Source organism: Engystomops pustulosus, chromosome 7 (assembly GCF_040894005.1).
Source record: "Engystomops pustulosus chromosome 7, aEngPut4.maternal, whole genome shotgun sequence".
In the NCBI taxonomy this organism is placed as follows: Eukaryota; Metazoa; Chordata; class Amphibia; order Anura; family Leptodactylidae; genus Engystomops; species Engystomops pustulosus.
Window position 1 is genome coordinate 47,872,791 of NC_092417.1, and position 24,699 is coordinate 47,897,489.

The window sequence follows — 24,699 nt, forward strand, 5'->3', positions numbered from 1 at the left end:
TGCAGAGAATAGGACTTTGAGATAGATAGATCTATATATATATCTATCTATCATGGACAATGTAATCCTGATTACAGCAGGGAAGCAGGGACTCCTTTGTATCATATCACTATGATGCTAGCAGACCCATCTCCAGCACTGAGTAGCATCCATGAAATTCAACCACATCTGGTTGGACACAATCATCTTGGACAAAAACCCAAAAAGAATTGGCGGGGCTAACAAATGTAAAACACGTAGCTTTATTCAAAATACATACCACATACAATAATAAGATCAAACACTTTCAGATGGGATTCCTGAAAGTCGAACATATAAGGGGAACAAGAAATGAAGTGTCCCAGGTGGAAGTGGGACGGACACAGAAAACCTAAAGCCCCCCAGTTACCCTACCATGCCTCCAATTGTGCGCCTAACATAGTAAATAGACAATATATTAAGTCCAAAAAGTAGGACTATACTATATAAGGGTAGTGCATCTATGTGTAAGGATGACTAAGCATATAACCGAAGGTACCATCCGGTATTAATGCCATGAATCGAAAACCAGGACACACTCACCTAGAGACATAATGTCAACGGCACAGAGGCAGGCAAAAAGAGGGGGGCCAACAGGAACACCCCAACGCGCGTTTCGCAATGATGCTTCGTCAGGAGGACCTCCTGACGGTACCTTGCAAAATGCAAAAACCCCCACCTTTGTATGAAGAGGACTCAGCCCGTGAGCGCTCTTCATACACTCCTTATACCTCTGCGCCATAGAGCTACGGCGCAGAGCGTTAAGGGGTTAACAGAAGAATCCAAAATAATTTAGTTTTACGATTACATAGTACTTTAAAGGAGGGGTGCCAGGGTCAGCATAGGCTTAGGTGCATGCTGTACATGCAGTTTTGACTCCAAATATTGTGGGGCACAAAGTAGTCCTTAAAAACCTTGTGTATGGAAAGGTGAGTGCTGTGTTTCCACATGTGTAGGAGGCCTAGGTCCAGCCACTAAGGAGCAACCTAGTGGTCTGGAACAGAGGGCAAATACAGATGTGTACTGGGTGAGACTTGTAAAATCCTTGCCCAGAGGTAATGGCAACAGGTGTACTGCACGCCAAGTCTATTCTTACCATCATTGAGAATAATGTACATTGGGTTGTAGACCGGTTGCCCTCTGACCTACAGTGGCCCGTGTCACATGGTTTAGTGTTTTTAAAAAGTGCTGCCCCATTCTATCAAGGACTAGTGATTGGTCTGTGTCACTTGTGTCCAGGTGCTGTGTTCGTGTACACTACATAAAGCCTTGTATTTTAGCAAGCTTTCAGCATTAGATCAAAAATTCTGTAAAAGATAGTGGCCTCGTAGTCATAAGGACACTTAGGTTTTACATTTACATAATTGCCTGAACAACGCTGCAGCATTTGCTATAACACAAGGGAGCAATGGGGAAACGGGAAGTCTTGGGACGGGCAAGTGAACCTGCTCTGTACTGCATAAAGGGTAATTTTTACATGTGTCTAGATAAAACTTCAACTTGAAAAAGTTTCCTAACTAAAATAAATTACTAAAAGTTTTTCTTTTTTCTTTTTTCTTTTTTCTTTTTTTTTTTTTTTCTCAAGGATTCTGCATCAACTGATGACATGTGGTAAATGTATCCGTTTAGCAATGGAGTTTACATCCATCCTCAATGAACATACAGCCCAACCTCAGTGATCCTTCTTAGCGTCCATCCTCAACCCCCCCCCCCCTCTCCCCCCATTTAAAGAAGGGAATATGATGTGGGTGAGCTTGGTGAAAAAAATTTAACTCCCATCAGTACAATTGGCCCCCGATTATTGTACTGTTTTCCTTATCCCCTTTCTCTACACGTATATATTTTTTTTGTAAAATTGAATTTTTCTGTTAATGTACCTTCAGACAATACATGTTGTAAATCAGACTCCAGCAAATTCTGTTGTATGATTTTTTTTTTTCTTTTTGTAAAGTGCAATTGTCCTTGTACAAAATTTGTCATATTTAATTATGGACTGCAAATTTCTCTAAAGGTTACCAGAGATCTAGCTTGTTATGTGATGCAACCAGTTATCTAACCCTTTACGTAAACGTGGTGGTATTAGATTGGGCAAAAAAGCAGCAACATAACCAGCTGGGAGGGGGAGGGAGGGGGTCCCTATTCAATTGTTTATAGACTTGTAACTTTAGTGTACAGTATTTTTCAGGATGAAGAACAGCCTTCAATTCTGACAGCTTTGATTTTTGGCTTGGATATATTTGATTACAGAATGTTCCTCTTTTTGATATGAAAATGTGACTGAAAAATGCAGTCTTTTATGAACAAATCTGTACCCACAATTTAAACATTAAGATCCATTAACAAGTAAATCAGTTGTGTGTCGATTGTGTGTTTTTTGTTTTTTTCCTTTTTATTATAGATAACTACACTGGCTGGGTCTGTTGCTGCTACAGAGAGTTTTGAATTCCATTTTTATCAATAAAGCTTGATTTGACAAACACAATCATTAAGGAGTAATTACTCGTCTGCTATTCATGTGGGGGGATGGCAAAAAAATAGTTTGCAATATTAATACATAATGTATTAGTAAGAATCATGCCCTCCACCCCATCAATTATTTCATCACACGAACACTGCTGTGCTATTGTATTTCAGGCAGCAATATGTGTTCTCCTGATATCTGCCTGTGGTAAAACAAATTTGCGATTGATCTATTCACCAGTTCACTTGTTAGGCAAAGCTAGTGATTAAACAGTATTCCTTATGTGAAATATGCAGCATGTTGGTGTTTAATGACTGGTTTTGTGCCACCCAGTAGGACCATCACAGTACAATTGTAACTCAATAAAACTTCATCCATGTTGTCTTTACAGACATGGCTACAGAATTTTTTTTTCTATGTTGTAGGGGAGTAAGTGCTTAAAAAAAGGGCTTTTCCAGGTTAAAAAATGGTTGACCTTCCCTTGGGCCATCGGTGCTTGTCAGCTGTTGTCCTCAATGACCTTCATACTTTCTCCAAGGGGAAGAGTCTTGAGTACTGAGCCCCCTCAAACTGGTACTTCATGGGGCTTGACTCTGAACAACCATACCATCTAGTACCGTATTCCTTCCTTCCATAGCTTGGCTCCTTGCCTAAGAATTAACCTTTGTTACACATTTCATTTGAGACTATATATTTTACCATCTAGTGTTGATGGCCTTACCCAAAAAGAGCCCTCATTTTTACAAACCTGGATAAGCCCTTTTAATTGTAGCTTCCAGAATATTTCACTTTCATATTCTTCCTTTACAGTGCAGATAAAAGAAACCATTTAAAGATTGAGTCCTACAAAACCCCTATTGTCATAAACCAGTTAAAAGGTATGAAACAATTCCACTGATGGTGACAATTCGGTCAGCTTTAGACATTGTATTGTAGCTGATGGGTCTTTTATAAAAGGTGCTTTGAAGTCACAAGTCAGTAAGAGTGTATATGCTGCCAGTAGATAACCACTTGGGTTGCAGTCTCTCATCGCTGTCCTCTGATCTTCAACATAAATAATTGTCTCTCTTTTGTTAAATTGTTATTGTAATGCATGGACATAGCCGTGTAAAGATTCCTGTGTGACGCTGGGAAGCCGTTTTGTTACTTGACCACAACCACAATATTAATTCTGTAGATGCATCATGTCTTTATAAAACCAATAGACTTGGGACTTTCCTGTAGGGTTGTGGCTTTACATGCTCCTATATCTTGATTTGATTCTGTTTTTTAGTTTTTCTTTTGTAACACAATGATTCTGTATCAAGATCCTTATCCCATCACTGAGGTGCTGAACTTGTTGGTTTTCCATTATTGTTCCCTTTGCAAGCATGAATGAAGAACACAGACACATGTATTGTATTAAAATGTGTTTTGTTTTGTTTTTTTGGTCCACCAAACAGTTCTTTTATTTAACTTCAAATAAAGACTGCAAAATGTTCTGTTGTTGTACAGTGACACGTGTTCTTGTAACCATTTATGTTTTCATGTGCTCACAGGGCTAGTCAATTATTTTTGCCCCCTAGATTCATGAACCAGTGCCATTTTTTTTTTCTATCCAAAGATTCCTCATCCACAAGGACAATAGTCTATTTACATATATACATCAGGCTGTGGTACTGTGTATACAAGAAAATATAATTGAATCGTGAAATTTAGACATTACTGGAATTCTGACTTGTTGCTTTGATTTCACATAAACACAACCTTTTACTACTTTTCCTGGTTAAGCTCCCACTTCTGCATGATAATACAGGAGACTGTGTATGTACTTGTCCCTAAACCAATATTTATGTTCCTCCATTATCTACATTTTACATGGTTCCAATAGAGCAAGATGAACAAGTACATTCTCTAAATAGTCTGGTATGTGATACCACTCATTGAATAGGTCAAGTGAGTTGTTCCTTTATGGTTCAGTTGAGTTCCCTTAGGCAGGAATTCATCCTTAGCCAAATCCAGTGGATGCAAAGCAAAAGTACAGGCCCCAGATGTACAAGTGCATCTGCCTTGTGATGACCAGCATGGGGGGTGCTGATCAAGCCAGAAAGTGACTCTGACTACAGCACCCTCCTCCATGACTCTTGGAGGGATTAACTTATGGTTAATTTTGTATGCAATAACCTTTAGTTTTAAGGGTTAGTAATGGATTTGTTTTATTTGTTTTTTTTTTTTAATTTGATCAGTTTGACATTTTTATACATGGTTGTGTGTACTATAACAATATGGAAATTTGTAATGAACAACTATGTGCCCCCCACCCCAGATCTCTGGCGCTACAGATTGTTGCACAAATTTCCTAATATTTAGTCAATCAAATGCACTGGTTTTATTATACCAAACTGTTTAAAGATTTATTACCCAACATTGATTAAGTTTGTCTACAATAAATGGCTTGCTTTGTGTCAAAACCAGGGCGTCAGACCAGGGAGTCAGAATCTGGGACAAATTTGGTAGTCATAATATTTATTATGTTTGTGGAGTCACGTCTAACTACACAAACTTAAAATAAATTATTATATAAATTTAAAAATTTCCTTTAAATGTCTATTCCTGATCTATGAATTTAGTCCTGGGGGTGAGCAACGTTTATTGGTCCAAGGGCAATTCTGTCTGCGACTCTAAAGGGGCCGCACCTGTAACCAGCACCCCAGATCCACTAGCAACCACAATACAGCACAAAACGCAGAAATTATAAATACTGCAGTACAGCAATAAATACCACCCCAGAAACCAAATGCTCCATTCAGAGCAGACAATAATAGTACAAGAACATATAATAGTACTGGAGACCCCAGAGCAGACATAAAAAAAAAATACTCTATTTCCGCCTCCTCTGCTCCTCCCTGCATCATCATTACACCGCAGCTTCTTCTCTCCTCCATGTGCTGCTTTGTGTCCTGAGCTGGCTGTATACGGTGGCAGCAGGAGAGTACCCAGGAACAATACAGTACAGCTGACAAAATCTTACCTCAACACATACATCCAGAGTCGCTGCACAGTGTAGAGTTGCACTGTGGACTTCTCTGCTACACTCACTGCTACCCGACCTCCTGCACCAATGAAGGCTTTGATCAACTGTTACATCAGTTATGGACATGCTCATTAGACTCTGTTGGCAGGGTGTGGACCGCAACTCGTGGCCTGTTGGTGCGGCTTGTGCACCCTTGATCCCCTTTTAAGTTGAGATGAATGTGGCTGCACTTTATGTACATGCTCAGTAGTGAAGCTCCTCTACTTTAGATTAGATGTACAAGGCACTAGGAAGGAATGCCTGCATTATCTCAGCACTGCAAGAGGGACCAGGAAAACGGTACTGTGGAGTCTGTTACCATTATGCTGGAGCTGGAGTCAAAGTTTGGGAAATTGAGGAATCTGAGAAATTAAGTACAGGTTTTTTACTACTTCCCATTAGACGCCCCTTCAGTAGAATTTAGTTTCAGAAAACAACTTTAAACCAAGCTCTTAACCTGCTAAGGTTTAATCCCCATAATAAATTGTAGTGCACAAGGCAACTCTACCAGCCCATTGCCTGTGTCCCACCCTGCTTCCAGACAACTCTCTTGCACTACCAAGTATTGGAAGATAGAGATGAAGTTGCTTAATGTTTCTGAGTGACATGGCTGGAATATGCTCAACCAATGTCTGGATGTGGATTTTTACAGATCTGCAATAATTTAGAAAAATAAAAGTCTGGTGTCTAATAATGATTTACGAAAGGCTCAGCTTGGTTTTCAATGCAATACTTTGCTTCCTGCTCTCTCACAGCAACAGATCCTGTTCAGGTAATGTGTTGTTTGTTGAGCGGGTTCAGATAGTTTTGTAAGGCAAGTTTAGATGAGGTGAGTATTTACCTGTTCTAAAACTTTCAATCTCTGTACTATACATCCAGTTTATTTTCCAATAATCAGTGCAGTTTGTGTAAAATATTTTTGCAAAAACAACTTTTAAAAAATTATTGTGAAGGCTTATGCATTCAAGGTACCATTACACAGTGAGCCACATGTAGAAAGTTTCTTTGTGATTTTTGCAGAATGCACACAAAACCACACTCCAGTCTGTTATGTTGTGGGTACAGACGAGAAAGGTGTGAAATGGGATACAGAAACTTCAGAGGAGATATGACTGTAGTGGATCCCACACCCCATCTACATCTGCGTGTCGTATTAATACAAGTATCATCTGATTAGAAAACATTGTGCACAGACCAAGATATTTTGGAACTGTAAGCTGCTATATGATCCATGGCAGGGCCTAAGTATCAAAGTGGTTACAGGTGGTCCCCAACTTACAGAAAACCCCTAGTTACAGATGGTCCTCTCTGCCCACTATGACCTCTTAGGCCCCTTCCACACTTGCGTTGCAGATCAAGTCAGTTTGATCAGGGTGCGATCAGGGTTTGGTCAGTGAAAAACGGACATTTTGCATCAGAGTTCAATCAGTTTTCAGTCAGAGTTTGTTCAGTGTCTCAGTTTTTCATGTGCATTTTCAATGCGTTTGTCACGCGCAGATAACTGACGTGAAAAGGACTCAGGACTGAGCTCTATCTTTGCTATGGCAATTGATGCGTGAAAAACGCATTGCACTTGCATCGGACTTGCATGTGTCTCAGAGTGCAATGCATTTTTTGATGCGTCTCCATAGACTTGTATTGTGCAAAAGTAGAGCATGCTGAGATTTAAAAATGCGTTTAAAAAAACGTGCATGTGTGAAAAAAAAATGCAAGTTTGAAAAAGACCATTGATTACCATGGGTCAGAGTGCAATGCAAGTTCTGCGCGTCAAAAGCACGTGCAGAACACGCGCATGAAAAATGCAAGTGTAAAAGGGGCCTTACGAAGCTCTCTGGGGGCTGGTAATTCACTGATCTTTAGTCCCAGGCTGCAATGAAGCTTTATTGTTAATCCTTGTTGCCTTATCAACACAATTTTTAAAACCCATTTGTCACAGGTATCAAAAAAATTTTAGCTTGGGTTACACTTACAAAATATACCCTTCCCAACGTGCACACATTCGACCGAAAAACAAACCTATACAACCTATCTTGTACTTTATCCAGGGTAAGGAGCACATACTTACATGATAGGAAAAAACATAAAAACAAAGGGGCGCTATTAGCAGTCTTCAACTGAGGATCTTTGCTTGAATGCGTAATTTAAGCACAATTTTTCTGTGAGTGAGACTGGAATCGTGAAGGTGGTGCTCTACCTAAGGATAGCCATAGATGCAAATCTTCACAAACAAATATATAGTAGAGAAAGAAGTTGGCACTGACCATCAATTTCTTAAAACGTCCTTTCCTGTATTTCACATAGTTAAAAAACATGCGTGTTTTTCAGGGAGAGATTAGACAGCAAGAGGCAAAAAAAAGTGGAGAGGGAGGAAAGTTGGTTTAAAAAAAATATATATATTTTTAATGTTCATCTTGCTGTGTGTGTGTATATGTACACGCACGCACGCACGCACGCACACACACACGGTACAGACCAACATTTTGGACACACCCTTTCATTCAAAGAGTTTTCTGTATTATGCTGACTATATAAAAATTGTAGATTCACACAAAAGGCATCAAAACTATGAATTAACACATGTGGAATTATTCATAATGTGAAACAACTGAAAATATGTCTTATATTTTAGGTTCTTCGAAGTAGTCACCTTTTGCTTTGATTACTGCTTTGCACACTCTTGGGAAGCAGGCATTCCTTCACCTTTTCTGCCTCACACAATGACACAGTGGTTGGAACCAAAGAGCTCAAATTTGGACCCATCAGACCAAAGAACAGATTTTCATTGGTCTTATGTCCATTGTGTTCTTTAGACGAAAGAAGTCTCTTCTGCTTGGTGCTGGTCCTTAGCAGTGGTTTCCTAGCAGCTATTTTACCATGAAGGCTGCTGCACAGACTCCTCTTACCAGTTGTTGTAGAGATGTGTCTGCTGCTAGACCTCTGCACGGCAATGACCTGGTCTCTAATCTGAGCTACTATTAACCTGCGATTTCTGAGGCTGGTTACTCGGATGAACTTATCCTCCGCAGCAGAGGAGACTCTTGGTCTTCCTTTCCTGGTTTGGTCTAGCCATAATACAAATTCTAACAGTCTATTCAGTAGGACTATCAGCTGTGTATCCACCTGACTTCTGCACAACACAACTGATGTTCCCAACTTCATTTAAAAGACAATAAATCCCACTTATTAAACCTGACAGGGCACCTGTGATGTGAAAACCTTTTCAGGTGACTACCTCTTGAAGCTCATCAAGTGAATGCCAAGAATGTTCAAAGCGGTAATTAAAGCAAAAGGAACCTAGAATATAAGACATATTTTCAGTTTCACACTTTTTTGGTAAGTATATAATAACACATGTTAATTCATAGTTTTGATGCCTTCAGCGTGAATTTACAATTTCTATAGTCGTGAAAATACACACACTAAATTCAATTTATTCACTAGCAGCTAAGCCTGGTAAGTCTGACACATTAGTTTTATACGGTACACTTTGAGCTATCATGATAAGGACAGGCAGGATTACAATGAAAGGTGATACTTGTATAAGGATCCTTCATTGCAGAAGATGTAACCGTGCACCGCTGCCTCCCTCACAAGGAAATCTACCAAGGCCACAGCACGTCTTGAATACTCTTCTGTAGGCTTTTAGAAACCTATCCGTATTGTTGACGTCTCACGTGGCTGCTATGAGGATGATCTCTGAGTTCTGTTAATGGCAACAAAGGTAAGATAATTGTGGTGGTTGTAGATTATGCTGGTCATGCTTGTACAACTTCTTCAGGCCAGTAGTAAATCCTGCTGGGAGCTCTATGTGTACACAGGAGGGTTGTCCTCTTCTGCTGGGGGTTGACTTGGGAAAATTATTCCTATACCCTGTACACATACAAATGCACCGTATGGGTAAACCAACTTGGCTGGTTTATTGTAAGGATGGAAATAGGGGTAATCCAAGAGAAACAAATGCGGTGATATGATGGATAAAATCTGGTATAAGGAGCCATTACTGGTAGTATATTCAGACTTTACTGCGTATGCCAGGCCTTGTTGGGATAATAGTGCAAAAGATTACACTAATAAATTAAACGCTGTGGGAAGTAGACTGTTAAATACAGTGAACCACAACTCTTATACAGCTAGCACGCTAAATATCAGGACAAGATTAGTGCTGCACTAATGCAAGTAACAGTCCAACCTTGGGGCCCTGTTGCATAGCAGTAGCTGCAAATGCTTGTGCACTTCATGCTGTGTTCTCAGGAACAGTTCTCTTACCTCTCAACATCACAGATATAAACTCACAACCCCTTACATCAAAGGAGACTCCACCTCGAATTAGCTTATCGCTAGAGAATTCCAATACCTTGTATTCAATGGCAGGAACCTCCTGTGTTGTGCACCAGAAGACTTCATGGGAATCGGGCTGCTCTGCAGAGGTGGATCTTCTTCAACATGACTTCCTCTCCTATCCTGCTGGGCTGTCAGGACTGTCTCTAGATCTCTGCTGTGCCTGTTTCATCCTGTGTCTTTCTCCTTTACCATGCACTCAATCTCCCTCTATGGGAGCTAATCCTTCCCCTTCTCCTTGGCAACTCCATTAGCAATGACTGACTAAATCAGAAGTCTAGGGTCGGGTAGGACAGCTTGTTCTCTTGTCTGACGCTGCGCTGAGCTTTCCTCTGCCCCACTCCCTCCCCCAGCATTCCAAGGCGAGCTCCCACACACTTCCTGCTGGCAGCGTGAGGAGAGTAAAACTACAAGCTACAGACAAATAAGGACTTTATCCAGGGGGAAGGAGGCACAACAGAGCTGACGTATATGTTATGGCTGTAATAGCAGAGCTGAGAATGTAATTGTGTCCTATATGGATCTCATCATCTCTCTTTGTATGTGTCAGATACAAGTGAATGTTCAGAAACTAAATGAAAATATATATAAACCTGTACCCTGATCTAACCAAATTGTCACCACACAGCATCTCACAGTACTAGAGGGATCATTATAAGTCCTGCCACACTCAGGAATATTACACTGAGCAGCAAAAACAAAAACAGCAATGAAACGGAATAAAATTGTAAATTAACAGATTTTGTTCAATGTGCGTTATTTCTGTGACTTTGTGGGTTTTTCTGTAATTAAAGGAGGGGTACCAACAATTTTGTTCACAAGTGTATATAGGTTGTACAGCAGTAAGGGGCTGAGCCCTCTCCATGCACAGCAGGATTTAGCTGTATTACACAACTGACAACTGCCAATTACGGCCGTGGATGGTGCTGGCACTGATCCCAGCAGGGAACATTATATGTGACGCGTTCTTCATCTGGGCACCACCATCATTAAATGCCTGATGGCGCCCTCTGTGACATCATTGGAGGTCAGTTGACGCAATGACAGCTATCATTAGAGTATGAATATTATAGTCTGCCTGAGACAGACTGTAATATAGAAGTTGTATTGCAGTATATTTTATTGAGTGATCAGACCCCCTAGGGATAAAGTACCGTATTTTCCGGACTATAAGGCGCACATAAAAGCCTAGGATTTCCTTAGAAATCCAAAGTGCGCCTTATAGTCCGGTGCGCCCTATGTATGGCACAGGGCAGCGGACCCTACTTACATAGGTCCCCGCTACCGGAGACCGGAGACAGCAGATCTCCAGCGGGAACTGCAGACCACGCGGCACGAACAACTTCTGCCGCATCGGTCTGAAGTTCCAGCAGGAGATCTGCTGTCTCTGGTAGCGGGGACCCATGTAAGTAGGGTCCGCTGCCATCCTCCCCCCTGAAAGGACCCCCTTCCCCGCTCACCTCTCCGGTCGCTCCGTCTCCGCTCTGCCACGCCCCCGGAACTCCGCCACGCCCCCGGCCACCCTGCGCCTTATAGTCCGATGCGCCTTATATATGGATAAATTCCATATATAAGGCACATCAGACTAATGCGCCTTATATTCCGGTGCGCCTAATGGCCCGGAAAATACGGTACCATAGTGGGGGGGAGGGGGGGGGCTGAAATAATAGTAAAATAATAAATACATAAAAGTTTAGGAAAAAATGGAAAATATATGTTAAAAAAATATTAAAATTTTGTGTATATAAATTTGGTATCTCCGTGATTGTACCCACCAAATGCATATAGAGGAGGTGTTATTTAGACCAATATGCAACAGTTTTTTTTTCTGGAAGGTGGGTAGCTATTCTACCACATTTAAAAAATGTAGGTCCCGCAAATAAAAAGCCCTCATATATCACTATAAATGGAAAAATACAAAAATATATGGCTTATGGAAAGAGAGAACTAAAAAAAAAAATGGAACAGCAAAAATGGAAAATGGCTTAAATGTGCATGCGATATCCAGTAAGATGCCTGCTATAATGAAGATAGTATTCCCAGGAATCATTGAATTTTTTTACATCAGACATTAAATACCCTGCACACTCTTTGCCTGAATAATTTATCTCATTGAAAACTTCAGTACTTAAGATGTCAATAATGGGAATTCATTTACCTGGGGAGAGCTATAAAGAAGGATAGGACTACAATTTAGGATACTTTGATTTTATGATATTGCTGTCATAGTATAAGAACCAATGGGGATGTTGGTATTTTTTTTTACCAAAAACTGTTTTAATTGCCTTCCATCATGTTTATCATGCATTTACTTCTAGAAGTATAAAAGGGGTGAACCAAAGTTTATGCAGGTGAACCTGAATTATGGCACATTTTTTGGGCGTAAACTAAGCCAACTACTAGATGCTAGGTAGCCTTAAAATAGCCGCCTCATAAAAGTAAAACTTAGCAAGAGCAGGTCCTTGGTCACTCTGGCTGAACTCATGTGAGAAACTTCCAGAAAGTCAACCATCCCTACAACACTCCCCCAATTTGAGTTTATGGCAGATTAAATGGTGTGGAAAATTATGGAATGTCCCATATATGGAATGCAAAGAGATGTAACTTCAGGTATATTGTCATATATGTGCATGACTTTCCAATGAAAAACTAAAAATGACACAACTGGAAGTAGTACTGTCAGAATACCCTGAATGGGTATATCCCTCGCTATGGGGCCCGCAGTGTTTATAAACTGTATGGGGCACATTTTTCATATGCAACACAGCAGTACTCCTGGCTTTTCACACCGCGATACATCACGAGGCTGAAGCCTCTTGATATATCCGGCGGGGTGCTGCACAGTGTTTATTTTTATGCCAAGCACTTATCACATGTGACAAGTCGCCGGCTGCAGCAAATGCGCAGGCGCGGGGACAGTAACACCCCGCTCCAGCCCACTCTTGGCCAGCCACGCTCCCTACACACGGCCGGACACTCCCCATTTATTCAGGCTTTGATTCAGCTACTTCAAGCTAGCAACCATCTTGGACTGGATTCAATATCACTCTGCCACCCATCTCTTTCCATTTATGAGTGTAGTATGTATAGTAAATTTAAGGGGGAAGTGGGCTTGATTCTAAAATCTGCTATGGAGCCCTGTCTTTTTTAGTTACGCCCCTGCTTAACCTGTATCTAGAACCCTATAACATGCTGAACCTGTACCTTGTATCTCGCCTGATCCGGAACTCTGAACCGCAAACCTGTACGTTGTTCCCTTAAACTTATATGTCTACATATTTTTCTACCTTTACAGAATAAATATCTATTTATCTAGAAAACCCTAAAAAATACACAATCAGAGTAAGGGCAATGATGGTTCAAGTGAGGAGAGCCCTGATATAAATCTTCTCTCTGCCTACTTAACATCCTAATCTGAATAACATGAAGGATAGGGAGACAAAACTGCCATCCTAGTCAAAACTGAGAGGTTACGTCAGAACAAAAGAGCAAATCAGAGAAAGGTCACAGCCTGATGGCAACACAGTACAGATTGAGGCAAGGGATAGTCATCTAACTCAAATCCAGGTCAGGCAGAATAAAAAAGCTAGCATGGGTAAACCAAAATCACTGGCAGATAAATCCAGATCCAAGGAAAGCTTTATAGATGTCCAATGAGATAATTGAGGCAGCTAAGAAAAATACTCAAGGTTTTACCCCTCTCAGACCAGCAAAGCAAACAAAGAATGTGACAGGGGTAGAGATGAGCGAACACTAAAATGCTCGGGTGCTCGTTATTCGAGACGAACTTTTCCCGATGCTCGAGTGCTCGTCTCGAATAACGAACCCCATTGAAGTCAATGGGAGACTCGAGCATTTTTCAAGGGGACCAAGGCTCTGCACAGGGAAGCTTGGCCAAACACCTGGAAACCTCAGAAAAGGATGGAAACACCACGGAAATGGACAGGAAACAGCAGGGGCAGCATGCATGGATGCCTCTGAGGCTGCTTAAACGTACCATTATGCCAAAATTATGGGCAACAGCATGGCCATGACAGAGTGACAGAATGAAGCTAGATAGCATCTAAAACATCCAATAATTGACCCTGACACTATAGGGGACGGCATGCAGAGGCAGCGGCAGCAGGCTAGAGAGTGGCATGGCGACATACCCTAATTGGACTCGGGCTTCAAACCAATGGGTGGCAGAGAGGAACCAAAGGAGGTGAGCAAGAAGCGCTCAAATAATATCGGTACATGATAAAAGTTTGCCAGTATATTTTGTGGATTACACAGCAGGGTGGCGACAAAGTTAACATGGAAGCCATGAAAACAACCCAAAATTCTGCCTGACACAGCTCGTTTGATAAGGGGACCATGTATGGAGGCAGTGAACTAGTAGTAGATTAAAGGTGCTGCAGTTAAAACTATGTTAGTTGGATCTTGGCATGGAGCTGGCGCTCCGCTGCCAGGCGAGCTTTCGCCAATCCAAGCCCCTGTCTATAGGCTACTCCCCAAACAGCACTTCTAAGAACCTTTTGTATAAGATCAAGTGTAGTAGCGTTCTTATAAGTTTAGGATATGCCGGGTGAGGGGAATGTAAACAGCTGCGCAAGAAGCGCTGAAATAATATCCCTAAATGGTAAAAGTTTGCCAGTATATTTTGTGGATAACACAGCAGGGTGGCGACAAAGTTAACAACTTTGATGTGGAATCCATGAAAACAACCCAAATTTCTGCCTGACACACCTCGTTTGATAAAGGGACGATGTATGGAGGCAGCTATATGGACGACTTTTGGAGGTAGCAATGGAGACAACGTGTGGAGGCTGCTATGGAGACAATTTAATTTGGATAGTGCCTGTATGTGGCAGTCCCAAACATTTTTCAAACCAGAGGAGCAGGTAGGTGGCCCTCCAGTAAAATGGAATAGATTGAGTGCCTGTATGTGGCAGTCCCAAAAATGTTTCAAACCAGAGGAGCAGGTAGGTGGCCCTGCAGTAAAATGGAATAGATTGAGTGCCTGTATGTGGCAGTCCCAAACATTTTTCAAACCAGAGGAGCAGGTAGGTGGCCCTCCAGTAAAATGGAATAGATTGAGTGCCTGTATGTGGCAGTCCCAAAAATTGTTCAAACCAGAGGAGCAGGTAGGTGGCCCTCCAGTAAAATGGAATAGATTGAGTGCCTGTATGTGGCAGTCCCAAAAATGTTTCAAACCAGAGGAGCAGGTAGGTGGCCCTCCAGTAAAATGGAATAGATTGAGTGCCTGTATGTGGCAGTCCCAAACATTTTTCAAACCAGAGGAGCAGGTAGGTGGCCCTCCAGTAAAATGGAATAGATTGAGTGCCTGTATGTGGCAGTCCCAAAAATTGTTCAAACCAGAGGAGCAGGTAGGTGGCCCTGCAGTAAAATGGAATAGATTGAGTGCCTGTATGTGGCAGTCCCAAAAATTGTTCAAACCAGAGGAGCAGGTAGGTGGCCCTCCAGTAAAATGGAATAGATTGAGTGCCTGTATGTGGCAGTCCCAAAAAATTTTTAAAACAGAGGACCGGGTAGGTGGCCCTCCAGAAAAATGGAATAGATTGAGTGCCTGTATGTGGCACTCACAAAAATTGTTTCAAACAGAGGACCGGGTAGGTGGCCCTCCAGAAAAATTAAATGCATGAAGTACTATAGCAAGAGCCAGTGGGCCCTGTCAAAAAATAGCCATTTTCCTCTGCTTTACTGTACAAAGAGGAGGAGAAGGAGGAAAATGAGGAGGAGGAGGAGGAGTGGATCAATTATTCAGGTTGAGCTTCCTTCACCTGGTGGAGATTGGAAATTCTGAGAAATCCAGCCTTTATTCATTTTAATAAGCGTCAGCCTGTCAGCGCTGTCAGTCGACAGGCGTGTACGCTTATCGGTGATGATGCCACCAGCTGCACTGAAAACCCGCTCGGACAAGACGCTAGCGGCAGGGCAGGCAAGAACCTCCAAGGCGTACAGCGCCAGTTCGTGCCACATGTCCAGCTTTGAAACCCAGTAGTTGTAGGGAGCTGTGTGATCATTTAGGACGATGGTATGGTCAGCTACGTACTCCCTCACCATCTTTCTGTAAAGATCAGCCCTACTCTGCCGAGACTGGGGACAGGTGACAGTGTCTTGCTGGGGTGACATAAAGCTGGCAAAAGCCTTGTAAAGCGTACCCTTGCCAGTGCTGGACAAGCTGCCTGCTCGTTTACTCTCCCTCGCTACTTGTCCCGCAGAACTACGCACTCTGCCGCTAGCGCTGTCAGAAGGGAAATACTGTTTCAGCTTGTGCACCAGGGCCTGCTGGTATTCATGCATTCTCACACTCCTTTTCTCTGCAGGGATGAGAGTGGGAAGATTTTGCTTGTACCGTGGGTCCAGGAGAGTGAACACCCAGTAATCGGTGCTGGAATAAATTCTTTGAACGCGAGGGTCACGGGATAGGCAGCCTAGCATGAAATCTGCCATATGCGCCAGAGTACCAACGCGTAAGAATTCACTCCCCTCACTGGCCTGACTGTCCATTTCCTCCTCCTCCAACTCCTCCAACTCCTCTTCTTCTGCCCATACACGCTGAACAGTGAAGGTCTGAGCAATGCTCCCCTCTTGTGTCTCGCCAACATTCTCCTCCTCTTCCTCCTCATCCTCCTCCACCTCCACCTCCTCCGATATGCGCTGAGAAACAGACCTGAGGGTGCTTTGGCTATCAACAAGGGAATATTCTTCCCCTGTCTCTTGTGACGAGCGCAAAGCTTCCGACTTCATGCTGACCAGAGAGTTTTTCAACAGGCCAAGCAGCGGGATGGTGAGGCTGATGATGGCGGCATCGCCACTGACCATCTGTGTTGACTCCTCAAAGTTACTCAGCACCTGACAGATATCAGACATCCACGTCCACTCCTCATTGTAGACTTGAGGAAGCTGACTGACCTGACTACCAGTTCTGGTGGAAGTTGACATCTGGCAGTCTACAATCGCTCTGCGCTGCTGGTAAACTCTGGATAACATGGTCAGTGTTGAATTCCACCTCGTGGGCACGTCGCACAACAGTCGGTGAGCGGGCAGTTGGAGGCGGCGCTGCGCTGCCCTGAGAGTGGCAGCATCTGGGCTGGACTTCCTGAAATGCGCACAGATGCGGCGCACCTTCGTGAGCAAATCAGAAAGATTGGGGTATGTCTTGAGGAAACGCTGAACTATCAGATTTAACACATGGGCCAGGCATGGCACATGTGTCAGTCTGCCGAGTTGCAGAGCCGCCACCAGGTTACGGCCGTTGTCACACACAACCATTCCTGGCTTGAGGTTCAGCGGTGCCAGCCACAGATCAGTCTGCGCCGTGATGCCCTGTAATAGCTCTTGGGCGGTGTGCCTTTTGTCGCCTAGGCTCAGCAGTTTGAGCACCGCCTGCTGTCGCTTAGCGACGGCACTGCTGCTGTGCCTAGAGCTACCGACTGATGGCGCCGTGCCCACGGATGGTAGTTCGGAGGAGGAGGTGGAGGAGGGGTGGGAGGAGGAGGAGGCATAGTAGGCCTGAAACACCTGGACCGAGGTAGGCCCTGCAATCCTCGGCGTCGGCAGTATATGAGCAGCCCCAGGGTCAGACTCGGTCCCAGCCTCCACCAAGTTAACCCAATGTGCCGTCAGCGATATATAGTGGCCCTGCCCGGCAGCACTCGTCCACGTGTCCGTGGTCAGGTGGACCTTGTCAGAAACGGCGTTGGTCAGGGCACGGATGATGTTGTCTGACACGTGCTGGTGCAGGGCTGGGACGGCACATCGGGAAAAGTAGTGGCGGCTGGGGACCGAATACCAAGGGGCGGCCGCCGCCATGAGGTTGCGAAAGGCCTCGGTCTCTACTAGCCTATAGGGCAGCATCTCCAGGCTAAGCAATCTGGAGATGTGCACATTAAGGGCTTGGGCGTGCGGGTGGGTTGCACTATATTTGTGTTTCCGCTCCAGCGTCTGGGGTATGGAGAGCTGAACACTGGTGGATGCTGTGGAGGATCGTGGAGGCGACGATGGGGTTTTTGTGGCAGGGTCCTGGGCAGGGGGCTGACTAGCAGCTGACACAGGGGAAGGAGCAGTGGTGTGCACGGCCGGAGGTGAACGGGCTTGTTGCCACTGAGTGGGGTGCTTAGCATTCATATGCCTGCGCATACTGGTGGTAGTTAAGCTAGTAGTGGTGGAACCCCTGCTGAGCCTGGTTTGGCAAATGTTGCACACCACAGTCCGTCGGTCATCCGGTGTTTCCTTAAAGAACCTCCAGACTTCTGAAGATCTAGCCCTCGCCGCAAGAGCCCTCGCCACGGGAGCTTCACTAGTTGACACATTTGGCGCTGATGCACCAGCTCTGGCCCTGCCTCTCCGTCTGGCCCCACCACTGCCTCTTCCAACCTGTTCTGGTCGAGGACTCTCCTCCGTCTCAGAAGCACTGTGTTCACCCGGCCTCTCAACCCAGCTTGGGTCTGTCACCTCATCATCCTCCGATCCCTCAGTCTGCTCCCCCCTCGGACTTCCTGCCCTGACAACAACTTCCCCACTGTCTGACAACCGTGTCTCCTCATCGTCGGACACCTCTTTACACGCTTCCACTACGTCAAGAAGGTCATCATCACCCACAGACTGTGACTGGTGGAAAACCTGGGCATCGGAAAATTGCTCAGCAGCAACCGGACAAGTGGTTTGTGACTGTGGGAAGGGTCCAGAAAACAGTTCCTCAGAGTATGCCGGTTCAAATGGCAAATTTTCCTGGGAGGGGGCAGACTGGGGGGAAGGAGGCTGAGGTGCAGGAGCTGGAGGAGTGGCGATTTCGGTGACATGGGTGGACTGCGTGGAAGACTGACTGGTGGTGGACAAATTGCTCGAAGCATTGTCAGCAATCCACGACATCACCTGTTCGCACTGTTCTGGCCTCAACAGTGCTCTACCACGAGTCCCAGTAACTTCAGACATGAACCTAGGGAGTGTAGCTCTGCGGCGTTCCCCTGCTCCCTCATCAGCAGGTGGTGTCTCACCCCGCCCAGGACCACGGCCTCTGACCCCTGCAGTAGTTGGACGCCCACGTCCCCGCCCTCGTCCTCTACCCCTAGCCCTCGGGTTAAACATTTTTAAAATGAGAGTTATAACTTTATTTTTTTTTTAACTTTTTTTTTTTTTTTGTGTTTTTTGTTTTTTTTTGTGTTTTTTGTTTTTTTTGTGTTTTTTTTTTTTTTTGAGTTTTTAAAACCAAACAATGCTATCCTATTGCTATGGCTATTTTCTAGCCAAGTATCAAAGCACACTACTATGCCAGATGAGATGACACTGAGTTAGTGCCTAATTGAAATCCAACCCCTACTAAATTTTCCCACTTCGGTCTTTGCTATGGATATGTGCGTCACTAAGCGCAGAACACAGCGGTCGCAAGTCTCACTACAAATTGCTCAGAATTGGCTAGTACATGCACTGCAGAAAGTACAGCCACCAGCAGATCAACCAGAAATCAAATATATAGAACGCTACTGTACGCGTAAGTAAGCTCTTTGTATTCTCCTATGGCTATTTTCTAGCCAAGTATCAAAGCACACTACTATGCCAGATGAGATGACACTGAGTTAGTGCCTAATTGAAATCCAACCCCTACTAAATTTTCCCACTTCGGTCTTTGCTATGGATATGTGCGTCACTAAGCGCAGAACACAGCGGTCGCAAGTCTCACTACAAATTGCTCAGAATTGGCTAGTACATGCACTGCAGAAAGTACAGCCACCAGCAGATCAACCAGAAATCAAATATATAGAACGCTACTGTACGCGTAAGTAAGCTCTTTGTATTCTCCTATGGCTATTTTCTAGCCAAGTATCAAAGCACACTACTATGCCAGATGAGATGACACTGAGTTAGTGCCTAATTGAAATCCAACCCCTACTAAATTTTCCCACTTCGGTCTTTGCTATGGATATGTGCGTCACTAAGCGCAGAACACAGCGGTCGCAAGTCTCACTACAAATTGCTCAGAATTGGCTAGTACATGCACTGCAGAAAGTACAGCCACCAGCAGATCAACCAGAAATCAAATATATAGAACGCTACTGTACGCGTAAGTAAGCTCTTTGTATTCTCCTATGGCTATTTTCTAGCCAAGTATCAAAGCACACTACTATGCCAGATGAGATGACACTGAGTTAGTGCCTAATTGAAATCCAACCCCTACTAAATTTTCCCACTTCGGTCTTTGCTATGGATATGTGCGTCACTAAGCTCAGAACACAGCGGTCGCAAGTCTCACTACAAATTGCTCAGAATTGGCTAGTACATGCACTGCAGAAAGTACAGCCACCAGCAGATCAACCAGAAATCAAATATATAGAACGCTACTGTACGCGTAAGTAAGCTCTTTGTATTCTCCTATGGCTATTTTCTAGCCAAGTATCAAAGCACACTACTATGCCAGATGAGATGACACTGAGTTAGTGCCTAATTGAAATCCAACCCCTACTGAATTTTCCCACTTCGGTCTTTGCTATGGATATGTGTGCCACTAAGAGCTAAACACAACGGTAGCAAGTCCCCCTGCTAATTCCTCACAAAATGGTACTAGATGCAAATAAAAAAAAAAAAAAGTAGAACGTTATTGTAGCCCTAAGAAGGGCTGTTGGGTTCTTGGAGAATCACTCCTGCCTAACAGTAAGCTAATAGAACACCCTAACGCTTTCCCTGACCAGCAGCAGCTCTCTCCCTAGCGGCATCCAGACACAGAATGATCCGAGCAGCGCGGGCAGCGGCTAGTCTATCCCAGGGTCACCTGATCTGGCCAGCCAACCACTGCTATCGACGTGTAAGGGTACCACGTCATGCTGGGTGGAGTGCAGAGTCTCCTGGCTTGTGATTGGCTCTGTTTCTGGCCGCCAAAAAGCAAAACGGCGGGAGCTGCCATTTTCTCGAGCGGGCGAAGTATTCGTCCGAGCAACGAGCAGTTTCGAGTACCCTAATGCTCGACCGAGCATCAAGCTCGGACGAGCATGTTCGCTCATCTCTAGACAGGGGTTTTGGAAACAGACGTGAATTGTACATTTCTTTTACGGAATGGTTATCCTTGTAGAAATATAATGATGTTATTGTAAAACCACGTGGAATGTGTTTTGTTTGACTTGAGTTTTTACTTAGAAGTTTTGGATACAAGACCTTCAGGAAATATGGGAAGTTGCATGGTCAGTGCTTTGTGTTGACGGAAATGATGAGATAGAAAAGCAAATTACATCAGTTGAGTCAAGTATCCTGCAGGAAATAACTTGGTTTCCATGATCTGTAAGTATTGGCAACCTGCTTTGATGTTTGTATAAAGGCTAAAGAGACATTGCAATTAGCAACTTAAATATCTTTATTATTCATTTCCTTTCCCTGATTCACCTTATTTTCCATCGAAAATAACAAACTAGCTGCAGATTAGTTTGCTTGTAACCAGAATAATTAAGTCTTTCTCTTGTTCTGAAGTCCCAATTCTATTCAATTTATTATGCAGTATTCAGCATTACAATGACTAGGTCCATTCTACTTGCCCCTGTAGCCAATCTATTTAGAGTAAATCTACCATCTAAATCAAGCAAGATAAATCAGGGACATTTATTTCACAAATGTTATGACCCTTCCTTAAACCAATAAGTATGAAAATTTGTTGGAAATGCTCTGATTAGGGGTTAACAGAAATCATCAGACTGATCGCACAGAAAACATTGAACAATGAAGCCTATCAGGCAGGTGTTGAACTACAGATATGTAAATGTGTCAGGTCCTGAAATCAAACTGGCAGCAGCCCCCTTAATAATGTAGTGTCCACAGCAGCAGCCCCCTTAAGCCCTTATTGGCCAAGCTCTTTTTTTCAAAACTGTGTCACTTGATCCGGTAATACCTTTAGCACACTTTAACTTACCCAATTGGTTTTGAGATTGTTTTATGTCACATGTTGTACTTCAAGTTAGTGGTAAGTTTTGGTATTAGAGATGAGCGAGCACTAAAATGCTCGGGTGCTCGTTATTCGAGACGAACTTTTCCCGATGGTCGAGTGCTCGTCTCGAATAACGAACCCCATTGAAGTCAATGGGAGACTCGAGCATTTTTCAAGGGGACCAAGGCTCTGCACAGGGAAGCTTGGCCAAACACCTGGGAACCTCAGAAAAGGATGGAAACACCACGAAAATGGACAGGAAACAGCAGGGGCAGCATGCATGGATGCCTCTGAGGCTGCTTAATCGCACCATTAGAGTGCCCGAGACAGAGTGACCGAATGAGGCTAGATAGCATCTAAAACATCCAATAATTGACCCTGACACTATAGAAGACGGCATGCAGCGGCAGCAGTGGCAGGCTAGAGAGTGGCATGGCGACATACCCCCAATGCACTCAGGCTTCAAACCAATTAAAAAAATTCCTTTTGGCGAGCATAACGTGTAGCACTATAAGTATCAGTATTTTGCCTGGTTAAGGCGGCAGAGAGGAACCAAAGGAGGTGAGCAAGAAGCGCTGAAATGATTTCCTATGTGAACAAAAGGTTGACGGTATATTTAGTCGATAACACAGCATGGTGGCGACATAGTGACCAAGTTCCATAACGTATCTGGTGAAACACCCGAAAAATGAGCCTGACACAGCTCTTTTGATAAGGGGACGACATGTGGAGGCAGCCATGGAGACGACTTCCATGATTAAGAGCGACAGTATGGGGCTTTCATATTGCGCTGCTATGATTGCAACTTCAGGTCTCCAGCATGGCGGCGACAGATGGGCCGAGTTCCACTATGTATCTGGTGAAACACCTGAAAATTCTGCCTGACACAGCTCGTTTGATAAGGGGATGATGTGTTGCATATCCTCTCGTGCTCCAGCGTCTGGGGTATAGAGAGTTAAAATGAGACATTGGTGGACGCTGTGGAGGATCGTGGAGGCAAAATGGACAGGAAACAGCAGGGGCAGCATGCATGGATGCCTCTGAGGCTGCCTAATCTTGGGATGGAGCTGGCGGTCCACTGCCAGGCGAGCTTTCGCCTGTCCAAGCCCCTGTCTCTCGGCTCCTCCACACCCAAAATGGGCCTGGGGGCCAGAAGCGTTTACTTCGAAAAAAGTATCATTTTCAAAGCAGACGGGGGCTACAAACAGCACTTCTAAGAACCTTTTGGATAAGATCAAGTGTAGTACTGTTCTTATAAGTTTTGGTTATGGCGGGTGAGGGGAATGTAAACAGATGCGCAAGAAGCGCTGAAATAATATTGGTAAATGATAAAATTTTGCCAGTATATTTTGTGGATAACATAGCAGGGTGGCGACAAAGTTAACAAGTTTGATGTGGAAGCCATGAAAACAACCCAAAATTCTGCCTGACACAGCTCGTTTGCTAAGGGGATGATGTGCTGTATATCCTCTCGCGCTCCAGTGTCTGCGGTATAGACAGTTGAAAGTTGCACATGGAGACATTGGTGGACGCTGTGGAGGATCATGGAGGCGAAATGGACAGGAAATAGCAGGGACAGTATGCATGGATGCCTCTAAGGCTGCCTAATCTTGGGATGGAGCTGGCGGTCCGCTGCCAGGCGAGCTTTCGCCTGTCCAAGCCCCTGTCTCTCGGCTCCTCCCCACCCAAAATGGGCCTGGGGGCCAGAAGCGTTTACTTTGAAAAAATTATAATTTTCAAAGCAGGCGGAGGCTACAAACAGCACTTCTAAGAACCTTTTGGATAAGATCAAGTGTAGTACTGTTCTTATAAGTTTTGGTTATGGCGGGTGAGGGGAATGTAAACAGATGCGCAAGAAGCACTGAAATAATATCGGTAAATGATAAAAGTTTGCCAGTATATTTTGTGGATAACACAGCAGGGTGGCGACAAAGTTAACAAGTTTGATGTGAAAGCCATGAAAACAACCCAAAATTCTGCCTGACACAGCTCGTTTGCTAAGGGGATGATGTATGGAGGCAGCTATATGGACGACTTTGGGGGGCAGCTATAGAGATGATGTGTGGAGGTAGCAATGGAGACAACGTGTGGAGGCAGCTATAAAGACGAAGTGTGGAGGCTGCTATAAACACAATTAAATTTGGATAGTGCCTGTATGTGATAGTCCAAAAAAGTTTTCAAACCAGAGGAGCAGGTAGGTGGTCCTCCAGAAAAATTAAATAGATTGAGTGCCTGTATGTGGCAGTCCAAAAAAGTTTTCAAACCAGAGGACCGGGTGGGTGGCCTTCCAGAAAAATTAAATACATAGAGTACCTGTATGTGGCACTCCCAAAAATTGTTTAAAACAGAGGACCAGGTAGGTGGCCCTCCAGAAAAATTAAATACATAGAGTACTATACCTAGAGCCAGTTGGCCCTGGCAAAAAATAGCCAGTTTCCTCTGCTTTAGTGTGCAAAGAGGAGGAGAAGGAGGAAAATGAGGAGGAGGAGTGCATACATTATTCAGGTTGAGCTTCTTTCACCGGGTGGAGAATGGAAATCCTGAGAAATCCAGGCTTTATTCATCTTGATAAGCGTCAGCCTGTCAGCGCTGTCAGTCGACAGGCGTGTACGCTTATCGGTGATGATGCCACCAGCTGCACTGAAAACCAGCTCAGACAACACGCTAGCGGCAGGGCAGGCAAGAACCTCCAAGGCGTACAGCGCCAGTTCGTGCCACATGTCCAGCTTTGAAACCCAGTACAGGCAGTCCCAGGTTTACGTACAGGATAGGTTCTGCAGGTTTGTTCTTAAGTTGAATTTGTATGTAAGTCGGAACTGTATATTTTATAATTTTAACCCCAGCCAAAAATTTTTTCGTCTCTGTGACAATTGGATTTTAAAACTTTTGGATTGTCCTAAGAACCCCGATTACCAATAA

At 44.0% G+C, this 24,699-nt stretch overlaps 1 protein-coding gene across 1 annotated transcript in view; it reads left to right on the plus strand.

Annotated features, from left to right (window-relative positions):
- Window positions 1-3,428, plus strand: part of PPM1A (protein phosphatase, Mg2+/Mn2+ dependent 1A) — a 30,037-nt gene extending 26,609 nt beyond the window's left edge. The window contains exon 6 of the mRNA XM_072115803.1: window positions 1,604-3,428. Within this exon, the coding sequence (XP_071971904.1) occupies window positions 1,604-1,633 (30 nt within the window). The 3' untranslated portion in view covers window positions 1,634-3,428. The remainder of the gene's footprint in view (window positions 1-1,603) is intronic.
- Window positions 3,429-24,699: the final 21,271 nt, after the last annotated feature.